At 44.5% G+C, this 14299-nt stretch overlaps 2 protein-coding genes across 3 annotated transcripts in view; one reads left to right on the top strand and one right to left on the bottom strand.

The window, feature by feature from the left end:
* PLBD1 (phospholipase B domain containing 1) overlaps positions 1-571 on the top strand; it is a 40901-nt gene extending 40330 nt beyond the window's left edge. Inside the window, exon 11 of the mRNA XM_057430463.1 lies at positions 311-571. Coding sequence (XP_057286446.1) covers positions 311-478 — 168 coding nt within the window. The 3' untranslated portion in view covers positions 479-571. The remainder of the gene's footprint in view (positions 1-310) is intronic.
* Positions 572-9571: 9000 nt separating this feature from the next.
* Positions 9572-14299, bottom strand: part of ATF7IP (activating transcription factor 7 interacting protein) — a 105595-nt gene continuing 100867 nt past the window's right edge. For both annotated transcript variants that reach the window (XM_057430443.1, XM_057430452.1), the window contains exons 13-14: positions 12362-12474; positions 9572-10833 (exon numbers count right to left, since the gene is read on the bottom strand). In XM_057430443.1, the coding sequence (XP_057286426.1) occupies positions 10417-10833; positions 12362-12474 (530 nt within the window). In that variant the 3' untranslated portion in view covers positions 9572-10416. The remainder of the gene's footprint in view (positions 10834-12361; positions 12475-14299) is intronic.

The raw sequence follows: 14299 nt of genomic DNA, 5'->3' as shown, positions 1-14299 counted from the left end.
GCTGCCCACTGCACCTCCACCTCTTTTGGAGACGCAAACCCAAGAAGGATTGTCCCAAAGGCAGATGTGCTGCCCCTCTCACACTGGGTAGCACGAGGGCAGGCGGGCTTGTACTTTGCTGCTGCTCTTCAGCTGGGTGCTCTCTGCCTGAAGATGCCTCTGTGCAGGTGAAGAATGCTGCCTGATCAATGCATTTCCGCTTGCTCATTTTCTTTACCTTGTTGTTATCAAGTCTCCTGGGCTATCCCTGCTCTGTGGGATGGCTGCATGTCCACCACCATTTTGCTCAAACTCCTGTCCTTTATTGCAGGTGTCAGACTTCCGCCTGGCTTCAGCGTTCACAGCCACCGCCATCAACGGCCCCCCGGTGCAGGGCGGTCTTCCTGTTTTCACCTGGAAAAGATTTAACCACACACGGCACCAGGGCCTGCCAGAATCATACAACTTCCATTTCGTCACCATGAGGCCTATCCTGTAAAACCAGCATCAATATTCCCAAGTAGTTTTGGGTTGTTTTTTTTTTAACAGAAATTTTCATTCCTGTGTGTAATAAATCAACCTGATGGCCACATCCCTGTGCCTTACGTGCCTTCCCCTGTCCTGCCTGCTAGGCACTTCATGTTGACATTGGCTGCCTTGGTGCAGCCCAACACATGTTCCGCTCTTCTGAGCTATTTGGATGGCCTGTCCTTTGACTAGGATTCATGGAGACTTTGGTGATCTGAGCCATCATCACAGCTGTTCCTAGAGCAGGAGAGAACTACAGTTTGATCAGTTAAAGTGATCTATCTTTAGTAGCAGCACAGGACCTGCCTGGGCTGGCCAAGCCAAGTGGCTGCTTTGGGCCAGTGTTGGGCTTATCTCGGTGCTGGGTTGGTGTCTGCCCTTTGTCTGAGCAGTGCCTGTGAGATGTGCTGCAAATTCCTTCTCATTTCGAATGTCTCTAGCAGAGTCAAGGCTGTGTTCTCCATGGAAGATCAGAGTGCCTCTTGCCTACAGAGCATGGTGATCAGTGGCATTTGCAAGATTCCCTTTGTCTTGCCGAAGCAGCGTGCAAGGATCAGGCTGCAGAAGGCAGTGAAGGGATGTGCCTGGTGATTTCTGAAAGCAGACAAATCTTTTGGAAACAAACACACATACACACACGCTCACTCTCCCCACCCCTGGCTGCAGTGTAGCAGCAGGGAAAGAACTACGTGTGTTGGTGGGATGGATCTCTCACTGATGGATCCAGGTGCTTGCTCAGTGACCTCTCTGCCTGCTTTATCAGCTGTGGAAGTGGAATAGTGGAATGTGATGCTGGCCCTAACAAATGGCCAGGGCTGTACATATTGCTCTTAACTACCTGTGTTTACACTGAGGAGTGTTTTGTGCTAGATGTCATATATGTAATTAAGTAAAACAAACTAAACAGCTCTTTCCTCATGGCCTAGATGGTCCAAGCTAAACTGGGCACAGCACTGCCCCGTGTTATGAAGGGGAAGAATGATCAGTGTGAGGTTTTGATCAAACCCCTGGAGTTTAGCTTGTGTGATGGGGGAGTGAGTTAGTTACTGCAGTACAGGTGAGGTTCTAGCCTGAATGGTTGTCACAGTAGGGCTAAGGGAAGAGGGAGACCAGAAGTTACAGCCAAAGCTTTTGCTGAGGATGAAAAATCCATGCAGGGACTGAAGTGATTTGCTTGCTGGAGCAGGAGGTAAGTGTGAGAGGCTGGAGGGAACATCTGTGTCATGTGCAGGGGTAGGAGAGCACTGCGGGAAATGACCAATTGCTGAAGTACTCGCCATAGAGCTGCTTTTTCCTCTGCAGTACAGCTCTTTGTTGTGTAAAATTTGCTGAACAAAATTACTCAGTTGTGGTATGCGGACACACTGTATGCATATGCACTGGTGCATGGGCCAGTTGCAGCTGTGCCTCTGCTAGAAGGAGATGGATGAGGCTGGTTGCTTCGTGCCTCTTGCGAGCCACAAGAGGTGGCAGTGCTGCGCCGGTGCTTTCCGCTGGAGGTGACGGGGGAGGAGGCAGCCCCAGCCGCACCATTTAAAATTCTGCGCTCACTTTGCTGCTACCCTGAGGTTCAACACCAGTGAAGGTGTCTCGCTTGCCCACAGCTGGGACCACAGCGACCTTCGCTTCTCTGTGAGCCCTTGCCCGTGTGGCTTGTTTTTGCCACAGGCTCTATGCACAGACCGCCTCCGTGTATTTTGCAATCCCAGCCACCCCACCCTGCCCTGTTCCAGTTGTGTGGAATGAAGGGCAGTGGAGCTCTGGGGTGAGTGGTGTCTCCCTGAGCATGAGCAGCAGCACTCAACCAAGCAGCCCCTACCTCTGTGTTAAGCTCTACGGGTTGTGTTATATGTCCCTTGTGGTGGTTGCTCGGAGCCTGCGGAGGGCAGGCTATTGTTCCGGCTGGCCTGCCATCAAGGGGCGCTCGCTCTCTGTCGGGGTGTTAGCTTTATGAGCTCTCACTGGGACTCTGTTTGCAGCCCCAGCACTCGAGGGCAGCAGCCTTGATGCTTTTTGGCTAAGCACCAAATATGAGCTAAGGACTTTTTGTGGAGCCCTCAGGTGTTTGTCAGCCTTGAGATTTCTTAAACCCCTCTACTGAGGACTGGCAGCCACAGAGCCAATGAGTGGAGCGTGTTGTACCTGGCATTAAGGAGCACGCTTAAAAGGAAGAGTGGAGCTGGGTCAGGAGGGCTGGCAGCAAGCAGAAAACCAGGAATCGGCTGCTTGAGACTGGAAACACAGAGGGGCTAGGATGGCTGTATGCTACTCGACTGTCAGCCCCAGGCAACACAGGACCAGTGCCGGCCTCTTCACTCAGTCTTATGTGAAAATGCTAATGGAAAAGTGGTGTTTGTTTAAAAGTTGGTTCCCAGGGACCAGGAAATTGATGATTGATTATGGTTTTGGACAGTGATCCAGGGCACACCTGGATGCTCCCCCCTGCAGGGAGCAGAGGCATGCAGCAGATGTGACATGCCCATTTGTTATGGGACATTGAAATGGGAGCTCTGCCTTCCTCCCTCCTTCAGCTTCCTACCCTGGGGCAGGAGCTCTTTTGTGCTGAAACACGGAGCTGTGGAAAAACAGATCTCTGCTTTTAAGAGCCCTTGTCTATGAGTAAATGTTTACATCAATGGGACCTTCTGAGCCTTAGGACTCTCATCCGTGTGACTGTGGCTATTTTTTTTCCTTGTGTTTAAGTGTGCTGTTAAAGGTCACTGCATTCCTCTTACTGTGCTGTCCTACGTGTGTCCTTTGTCAGCAGGCCAGCCTGAGCCCATCTGCCAACCACAAGCACAGCAGCTGGTTCTAGCTCCTCTCCCCAGCACAGCAACATCAAGGACTAGAGGAGAAGGCTTTACGTATGGATGCATGGACCTGCAGGGAGGGCCAGGGAACTGACAACTTTATTTTCAGGCAACCGTATAAAGTTAAAATGTCTCTTTCAGCACCTTACTGCCCTTGGCTATAAACCCGTGTCTTAAGCATTTAAACTTCAGGCTTTCAGGCTTGGCTGGAGCGGGCCTTACATAGTGGGAGGATGGATTTTGGAGGCAATTGTGATGAACCTGTCTTACAACTATAGACACCTGCTGTTCAGTCACTGGGACCTGCCTATAGCAGAAATGACGCCTCCCAGCACAACCACCAGTTCCTCACTTCACTTTATACCAGCCCAAACTGCAACAGTGCTTGAGCACAGTGACTACACTCTATTTTATGATAAAACTAATGCTCTAAGCTCTGTGTAGTGTGTATACTCTCATTTTAAATAGGCAGTTTGAGAAACTTGGGACTTTCAAGTGTGTGTTCAGGCATCACTTCACAAAAGTATATCATCTTTGGGTCAGTGGCTGGAAGCATGTTTCAGTAAGTGCAAGAAACTAATTATTACCAGCATATATTAATTATATGTCCATGAAGTACAGGCTCAGCACTAACTCAGGGATGGCATGACAAAACTAAGCTTCAAGTACTTTGAGTCCTCTAGAATTTGGCAGCAGAGCTGGGGCCAAGGGGCAGCTTTTCCCATACTGCCTTCTGGTAAAATTGTTTACAGGGGCTCAGCTAAGTTCCACAACTTATTTCATAGTGTTATATCTGGCTTCTACCCTTGAAAAGCAACAGCTTGGACAGCAGAGGCTTTCTTGATCCCTACACTAAACCACCCTTTTTATTACCCCCGATTTCATTACCCTTGACTGATGCAATTAGTTCTGTGCACAACAGTCAGCCCCTGGCTTGAGAAGCATGGGCCAGTTGGGTGTGCTGAGACCATTGCTGCAGGCTCACAGCTCTAATCCTTCAGGGTGCTGTGAAAAACTGGAGTCATCATCTCTACTTTGTCCGCAGCCTCTTGCTAAAAGAATGAGCATTTTTACAGGGGGCAAAAACACAGCCCCTTGAGGGGAGAGGAGAGTAGCACCAGCAATTTGGCTTCCATTCCTCTCCCCCCACCAGCGCAACGTCAGCATCCAAGTTCCTCGATTCTATCTGTGCAGGGCACATAGAATCACAGAATGGTTTGGAATAGGTTGGAAGGGACCTTAAAGCTCATCCAGTTCCAACCCCCTGCCATGAGCAGGGACACCTTCCATTAGACCAGGTTGCTCAAAGCCCTGTCCACCCTGGCCTTGAGCACTTCCACAGCCCCTTTGCTTTGCAGAATGGCCTAGAAAGTGACTTTCCAGAAATTATAGCATTGCTTTAATTTCCTCCTTCTCTGGGAAGGCAGAAAGAGCAAGGTCATGCAGTTGCCTTCCTGGAAATGACCCAGAGCCAAACCATTGCTGCCTAACGTTACTTGAGCAAGGTGGCACTGTGTCTGATGACAAAGAGCACACATTGGGCTGTTTTTGAAAGAGCGGTCTTCGGAAGTGTCTGGAACTAAGCACAGATGACTCAAAAGGTTAAAAACCCAGTAGTTGTTTATTTCAAAGTATAAATTTCAGGCTTGTCAGACAAAACCCCACTACAGTTAACACAGACACACACACTCATCTACAGTACATACAAAAATGGGGAGAGCTTGCAACTGCCCAGTTGAATTTGGACATGAAATCAGTCCTGGTGTTTTGGTTTTTTTTTTTTTTTGTATTTGCAAGTCCAGCTGCAAAACAAAAGAAATCAGATTCTGAGTTTCCTAACAAAGGATTTTGCACATTTGACTCCCAATAGCCAATAAATTACTAAAGCTGACCAGGCCTCCCCAGACAGCTGTTACCCAGTTATCTAATTTACAGATATAACTTATTAAATTAATACAGCACTTCAAATATATATAAAAATGTGTGTATGTATATCTATATATAAAAGAAGAGAATGCTCAGCCTGCATAATGACAATGAGAAATAAAGATGCATTTTAACAAGTACTTAGGCTGAAAATTCATTCATTTGCTTGCTTTCAGCTATCCTTATTTTTTTCTTTCTCTCCTCAAAAGGTGTTTGGAAGGAAATACAGATTCTGGTAGCAGGGCTGGCTCAGTGTCATTCGAACTCCCCTCCCTCCAGTATTTTCACACAATGCCCACCCCAACAAATCGGGAAATAACCCCAATATGTATATTTATTGTATCAAGGTTCTAGTTAAAAAAATCCGGATATTTTTTATTATAAGGTGTTTATAAGAAGGCAGAATCACAGCTTGATTTTGTTTAGTGGTGTAGCAATACTCAAACTGGGGAATAGCTGCTTGGGGAGCAGGAACAGATTTGACCCGTCCCTACATACAATACCAGTTCTAATTTTTTGGACATTCAAAGACAAACAGCATAAAAAGTCACTTCAGCTCTTCCTTTGTTACAGTACAAAATGATGCTCGGCTCCTAGTACTGGGGCCCAGTTGTGCTCCCACTGAAGGCACAAGGGGCTTTGCTGTCATTTTCAAAGGAAGCAGGGTAAGACCCCTTATCTTTACAGGGAAGACACCATGGGCATTTCCAGCCTTGTGCTAAAAACCTTGGGATGGGCGAGTGTCTGGTCCTTGCGCTCAAGTGATCCAATAGACCCAATGGTGGCACAAATTATTCAAAGGAGCAAAGTTTCAGGCCACCTGCTGTTTTAAGGGCAGCTGGAACTAAATGCAGGCTGAGGGGTACCTGCTTTTGCACCTACGTTTTCCAAAGCTGCCGCTGCAGATGCGGTACCGATGCTGTATCTAGCCTGCCCCCTTCCTAAGATGCAGTTATCTGAACCCAAGAAAGCTTTTTTTTTTAGACATACACTGGAGTAAAGGAGGCCAGTGAAGCTCTAACTAGGAAGATTGCAGTGGAAAGAAACGGCATTTTGCCATCTGCACTCTACAGAAGGGTTCCTCCCCAACCAAGAACTAAACTAACTCAAAATTACTTTCAACCTGGACATCTGGATGGCCTTGTTATCACACAGAGAAAACCAAGCAAACCAAAACCAAAACGGAAACTAAATGAGGATGGAAGCACAGCTGTAGAATCAGTGCTGCGTTTGCTAAAACAAAGGGTACTACATCCAAGGTGGTACTGCTGCAATGTCATGTGCCCAGTGGCAGCAGCAAAACCAAGCTCAGGAGCAACTTTGTATCAGGCTACTGAAAATAAGATGGAAAAATCTGCATGAAGTGCAAAGTAACTAAATCCAACCCTTCCACTTAAAAGCCACAGAGATTTTTAGGCATATTTAAAAGTAGGAAACCTCTAGCAATGAACATTTTATGAATGGCCCAGTCTACAAGCATGGTGTTAAGAGACCTGTATGGAACGTTCCTGGATACTTTAGTAATACTTTCAACTAAAGCCTGTTAACTGAAATGAATTTATTTCTGGATGTTTGTTGTTAGCAGAAGTTCAGTTTCTCAATGGTTTCATTGTTTCTGGGAGGTAAAGAACAATAAAATAACCAGCCAACCCACAACACAGGGAAAAGTGTCACGAGTTAAGGAACTAGGCAGTACTCGTTCGCCAGTGTAAGGGCAAATACTGCACCAATGTGCTCCACCATGACAAAATTTTTGCAGAAGTGGCTCAGTTCATACAATCACAGAATCAACTAGGTGGGAAAAGACCTTTAAAATCATCAAGTTCGTTATTCCAGGACTGCTAAGTCCACCAAGACACCATGTCACGAGGGTCTCAGCTGTAAGGTTTTTGAACACTTCCAGTGACAGTGATTCTACCACTGCCCTGGGCAGCCTGTTCCAATGCCTGACTATGGTTTTGGGGAAGAACTTTTTCCTAATATCCAGTCTAAACCCCACCCTGGTGCAGCTTGAGGCCATTTTCTCTTGCCCTATCGCTTGTTACTTGGGAGAAGAGACCAGCCACCTACTTACTGGCTCCATCCTCCTTTCAGGCAGTTGTAGAGTGACAAGGTCCCCCTGAGCCTTCTCTTCTCCAGCTGATCCTCATCAGACTTGCACTCTAGATGCCTCAACAGCTTCACTGCCCTTCTCTGGACCTGCTCCAGCAACTCAGTATCTCACTTCAGGTGAGGGGCCCAGAATTGAACACAGTGTTTGAGGTGCAGCCTCACCAGTGCCCAGAACAGGGGATGATCACTGTCCTGGCCCTGCTGGCTACACTATTGCTGATACAGGCCAGGATGCTGTTGGCTCCTTGGCTGCCTGGGCACAAGCTGCACATGTTCAGCACCATCAAAAGCACCCCCAGGTCCTTTTCCAGGAGCAGCTTTCCAGCCGCTCTTCCCCAAGCCTGGAGCGTTGCATGGGGTTGTTGTGACCCAAATGCAGGACCTGGCACTTTGCCTTGTTGAACCTCATACATTTGGCCACTGCTGGGATAAACCAAAAAAGAAGTCAACTGTATTTCGCTTATTTAATCTCTCTCTCTCAAAAAAAAAAAAAAAAAAAATCAACTGCACTGTGCCATATAAACCAGAAATGGATCTATTAAGCCAGAATCTGCTTTTCACCATCAGTTCAGTTGTGAACTGCATCTTTATTTACTAAAGATGAGTCTTCTTTTCTCTAGAGATACAACTCATAAAACCTTCAAACACAATAGCAGACCACCTCCATTGGAGGACAGAGAAAAATTCTAAAACAGGACTCACCCCCCGCCTATCCCAAGCAAGACAAAGCCAAGAACAGTTTGGGCTGGAATCACAAATAAATAAGCAGTGTAAATTCTAGGTTTTATTCTAATTTTTATTTTGATTTTCAAACTGTAAAACCTCATTGTATTGATATGGCCAATGGCCCTTTGGTACCACCTCAAAAGCATATTAAAAAATTGTCCAAGGAGGACTTGACAGCCATCAACTGGAAGGAACTGCTCTAACCTCTACTACAGAACTGCCTTTATAATGACCCAACTCTCCATAAGCAGACTAATTGCATTATTAAGTAATCCGTCCTTGAAATACGCAGACAAAACAATTAAACATAGAAAAATTCAAGGCATTGTTGATTATTGGCACCAGTATAACAGGGACAACTCTTACTCAAAGGCAAGGTTACACATCCTTCATACATGAGATTCAGCGTGAACCTTCTCCCATGATACTTCGATTCGGACAGGATTTTTGCTTGCCTAAATCAGTAAAACTGTGATACTTTAAATGCAACATTCCATACAGAGAATATTTGGAACTCACCTGACAGAAGTGACAATCCCAGCTACATGAAGGAGTGCAGTAAAATAGCACAATAACCTACAGTGCTGTTTCTTTTACTGTAAAAGCTTTTGAAGGGAACAGAACACAACCTATAATCTCACAGGATATTCCACCAGCCATGTTTTGGGATTTCATTTTTCCTGCCCTTTATTCAACCTTGCTTTACATGTAAAAACGTTGGCTTTAAGAAAGACAGCACTGAAATGAAAAAATGTCACTTTCTACAGCTTTGCTATTATTAAAACAGTTTCCCTTCTAAATCCACTGTTTAGCTCTGCTAGGTAGGAATGAGACCGAAAAGTGCCAAAACAGAACTCTTACAGATACTCTTTTGTCCAGGTGCATTACAGTTTGGTTCTCTGAAAAGCAAGTTTTACAAGTCAGTGACAGTGGGACAGATACACCAATTTCTTTTCTTAGTTTAGAAGCATTATGAAAGCATCTATTAACATTTGCAGTTGCTCACTAGCTTTAGGTCAGTGTCCACAATAATTTCTAAACTGCTTTTGGTGTCTTAGCTTTCTGCAGAGGCAGGCAGGTGATGGGACAGAGAAGATGACTGGGAAGCCAACTTCTTAACTTTTTGTACTTTTTCCAAACTGAGTGCAAGCTCCTAGAAGCTTTTATGGTGCTGCACCACAGAGGTTTCTTCTTTGGCTGAACTGCAGCATACAGCTTTCCCAAAAGAACAGGGAAAGGCTCTGGTGGAAAATCCCATCTGTATACTCTAATATTCTTGACAGGACAAAAACAACTACTCAAGAATTGAAGTGAGGAAAGGGTTGAATGATACTGCAGATAAAAACAAATCCAGCATCAGCAGATGTTACACTTTCTCGTCTTTACAGAAATAATAATTACTGCAGGCTAGGGAAATGAGCAGCAGGAATGAAAGGCTAGAAATGTAAAGGAAAAAATAACTCCAAGCAAAAAAAAAGAACACCACAAGGTATCTGGCTACATTTTATTTCTGAAATTATTCTTTAAGGCACAAAATAAATCTAAAAAATAGGGCTGGATGAATGAGGGGAGAAGTAGAGAAATTATCTGAGCTGGAGAGGTGTAAATGCAGTCTCTACAAATCCAGTTTCAGATCTGACCTGGGAACGCTCCCAGCGTGAGTGGGGAAGATTGTGAAAGCAGAGGAACATTCTTATTTAGGAGAGGTAGGAGGTAGTGGGTTGATTGTTTCTTTTTCCACCACCTCCACATTTACACACATACTGGTTCCCTGGCCAGACTCAAATTCCCTTCCCTCCCCTCAGAGAACTCTTTACAGTTTGTAAAATAAGACCAGACCACTCAGTCTTCCAGTAGAAAAAGTGACACCCTGAACCACCCTTTGAATCACAGCCTGCTCAGAGCGGTGGGCGACAAGAGGCAAATCTCTTCTTGCCCTCATGTTAGTGCCTTGGTAGGTATTACAGATGTGAGTGTTTTGCTTCAGACAAACTGTAATTCATTATTTTGTTCCCACTCTGAAGCAGAATCCCAGGCATGCAGGGCATCCTTGGGTAAAAGGTAGGTATTTAGGTGGAACAGCTGTCATGGAAGGGAAAATAGAATTTTCAAATGGCCCATGACTTGAGCTATCCAGAAAAACACAGGCTCTCTTGCTGCAGGTGATACTTTTATTTTTCTTTTGGTTCCGAATGCATGTAGTGTACCACACAACTGTCTAAATAATCCTGCAGAGAGAGGACTTAAAAGTGAATTTCATGCAGAGGATCAACCCCCCAAAACTGGGGTAATTCTTGGTAGTAGGACAGGTTTAAAGGCTCCAAAGATCTCTAGCTTAACTGCTCTGGGAAGAGATCACGTCTGTGGACTGGGGGTCACAGAAGGGTCCAAAACGTCCATAGATGTCCTTAGCCCGGACCGCAAAGTAGTACTTGCTGCCAGACACAAACTGTGTAAGAGTGCATGCCATAGGTAGCGGGAGGGCCTTCACTTCCCCAATCTTCTTCCACTGGGAGGGCACAGTGGCACTTGGATCCTCGTGGTAGGCATAGAGATGGTAACTGTCCACAGTGGCACAGCTCCGGTCCACCTCCATGACACTCCATGACAGCACAATACCATTCTGGCTCTGTACCCGTGCCAGCTTCAGCTGAGGCTTTTGAGGTGGAGAAGTACTGGCAGCTTCTGGGGGCAGACGCGGTGGCTGTGGTGCCTCTGGGAGCGGGGCAGGATGTACAGGGCGTGGTGGCTCCTAAGAAAGGTAACAGCAATAAGGAAAAGGTTAAAGTCTGCAGTGGTGGAAGGAGACTGATTCATCATCCCCCAGGCAACTGGAAGCAAATGAGCCTGCAGTCACCCAACCAGCACAACTCTTAGTCCTGTGTGTGGAGGCAAGAAAGCAGCAGCAAATGTTGAGAAAGGATGGGACCAAGGATGCCATAAGCTCTTAATATGCACATATAAAACCTTAGCTGTACAGAAGGTCACTGCCACAGTTATTTCCCAATATCACAGTATCACAGTATCACAGTATGTTAGAGATTGGAAGGGACCTCGAAAGATCATCTAGTCCAATCCCCCTGCCGGAGCAGGAACACCTAGATAATGTTACACAGGAATGCGTCCAGGCTGCTTCTCATCCAAGAGGTGATGGTCTGAACACTCTGCTCTTCTATCAAGGATGAGTAGGCAAGTTCACAACAATTTTGAGCTAATCTACATTTTAGCTACTGTTCCCACATCACCGAAAACACCTCAGGCAGTAAATTAAGCTGACAACACATCAGGCAACAAAGGCAGGCTTTTAGTCACAAAAGGCAGAATGGGTAGTGGTGCCACATGGATTTAATCACTTTAAAGTGATCATAAAAGCTCAGCCTCAGTTTCCATAATATTCTGAAGTGAGGACACAAATGTGGCTTTCCTTTTTTTTTTTTTTAATTTTGTTTCCCTCCCCAGTCCCCAGTCCCCCAGAAACAGTTCTAGGTCTCTCATTTATGTTAGTTAAGGAATGTGGTTACAGTAGGTACACAGTTTTGTTATTCTTCAAACCAGGGGCCTTTCAGGTTGGGTTTTTGTTGTCTTAAGTGTTCTGTGTGATATTGGCTTGATTTATTCTCATTATTTATACCTGGAGAATACGTTAGGTAGAATGACTGAAAAGAACAGAAGAAAGAATAAGTGACTGCACTGCTGGCAATATATTTAAAATTTCATGACATCACAAGCGATGTGACTGCCCAACAGTAAGTATTGCAGGCAACGTATTTGTTTTAGTCTCAACAACAAAACATTATGAAATGAACCAGAGTAAATTCTCAAATACTTATGAAAAGGGTTTGAGGTGATGCAGAAGTAATCACTCCCAACAGTGATAAAACTGAAATTTGGGAGTTGGCAACTTTGAGATCTTGCCTGTACCTTGTTCTCCTACCTCAGTTTTGCAAACAGCTGTACTGAGAATCTGGTCATCCAATTTGTAGCCAAACCATGACAAAACTTTTTAGTGGCAGTTCTCCTGTACCTTAACTCCACAGCAAACAATTCATGCTATTGGTCATCTGGAGAACACTGGGGTAAGCTAACAGACTGCACAGCTTTTACCAGTCTTGGCAGAAGTTGCTGCAGGTGATAGGACCATGCTATGCACATGAGCTGGCTGCAATGTGTCTACAAAGCATTTCACTATCCTGCAGTTCACACTAAGAAGCAATCTGGAAGACATTAATGCAGAAAAAAGCCTATAAATTGCATTAAGTAATTTCAAAAGGACTACTCACAGCATGCACTTGTGGGGGCCGATGATGCACTGTAAGCTGAGGTGTTCCAGATCCAAGAGCTAGTCCATTGTTCACAACATATGCAGTTGTTTGAGGCATTCGTACTGTCATACCTATAAGCACAGTGAGTATCTTGAGTATTCAACACTTAAAATCAGCTAAACAGAACAACGGGAGACCAACTCCTTGGTTTAGTTGGATGACACCAAATTTCAAACTGACACACTCTCCTCAACCTGCCAGCAGACTGATGAAGTACTGCACAGCAACAAAATCACCTTCCATCCCCTGAAGCTGTAAATGAAAGAGAGCAAGTGCTATGTTTGCACAGGGGACAGAATGCAATTGTGCAAACTTCTGTAGGATTAACAGCCACCAATTTCTCATCTATGAGAATTCAATCAGACAGATACACTGTTTCAGCATGACTGTTGTTCTATCTCAGGGAATTACAATTACCTGGAGAAAGATGGCCAGAAATGCCTTAAGATATAAAGTACAAATTTTACCATTATTTCTAGACAGGCATACTACTTAATTGATGTAGAAATACAAAACTATGAATTGCCAATCACTTTGGATGAGTTCTCACGATTATTCTGTCAAAGACAAAGCACAGAGCTCTTAACTCCTGAAACATCTGCTACTGACAAAAAAAGACCGCTTCAATGATAATATAAACCAATACACACCAGTAGCAGCATTTCTGAAAGCTGTATAACAAAGACAGTGAAAAATGCAGAATGGACTAGAAGATGAAAATTTAGGACAGCTAAAAGGGTTCAAGACATATATATGATTGTCTTGTTACCAGTATGTGAAATCTCTCTAACTGGCATGCCAGTATGAAGCCTTGAAATAATCTGTATACTAACTAGTCTCTCACCTACTCAGGTTAACCACCTGGCTTCCTTGTCCTGAGGTTCAGAGAACACACAGTGCTATGCAAGAACAGCCATATTCTTGTGTCTTCTGCGGCTTGTCAGACAATAGCACTGTGTAAGACACAGACATACTCTTCAATGGAGTAACAGAACTGCCTCTAACCATATCAGAGAAAAGTCCAGGTTTGTAGGAACCTCTGGAGATGACCATGCCCAACTTTCTGTTGAAAGAATGATTTTACATTAGGTAATTCAGGGTCCGGTCAAGGTGAATCTTACTTACATTCACTCAAACCTGCCTTAATTTCTGAGATTTCTAAGCAGACAACTGCAGGACAAGCATTCATTGTGTCACTGGACCATCAGGTCAGAAGCATATTACACAAGATTTTGTTGGATGACCTTGACTGAAAAACATGAATACCTAACCTCATTGAATTCTCCTAGATAAGGCCTTAAAATAGCACATTACCTATTTTATGTTCTTCAACAACATATTAATTATCTTACATGTGTAACGCTAAAGGTATTCTGGAGATACTAATATGAGTGATGTTGATTTAGTCATAATAGCTGCTCTAAAATTAGCAGTAGATTCTGACAACACTATGTATTTTGGCACAGAAGAAGAAAATACTATTAAAATTAATTAATGTAAGTGAATGCACAGTTAAGGACTCAAAACTCATTCCTAACAAGTAGATCACATGTGTCTAACTTGCAACTAAGGGTAATGATAAAGAAAACGAAGTGTGGGCTGAGGCTACCTTGCCTTTTAACAGAAGATGCAGACATGCCCCTCAGAAGACAGGGCTGGTCAGAAGAACCTGAACTCAAATGCACCTGGCACAAGAGCATAAGTTTAAAAAATATCAGCAAGTACTCTGACAAGAACCGCAATTTCCTTACACCCTGACATGTCACAGCTTAACAACTGTTAGCTCAACTTCTGTTGAGCACACCTGATTTTTCAGTCTATGGCAATGCAGCTGAGCCCAATCATAAAAGACACTTAGAATTAAATTGCTACAAACATACATGGATATTCTCCTTT

This window comes from Pezoporus wallicus, unplaced genomic scaffold (genome assembly GCF_028554395.1).
Source record: "Pezoporus wallicus isolate ANWC-B61680 ecotype Strahan unplaced genomic scaffold, APGP_CSIRO_Pwel_v1 scaffold_3294, whole genome shotgun sequence".
Lineage (NCBI taxonomy): Eukaryota > Metazoa > Chordata > Aves > Psittaciformes > Psittacidae > Pezoporus > Pezoporus wallicus.
The sequence above is the reverse complement of the archived record's forward strand: the minus strand, read 5'-3'. Positions and strand labels throughout refer to the sequence as shown.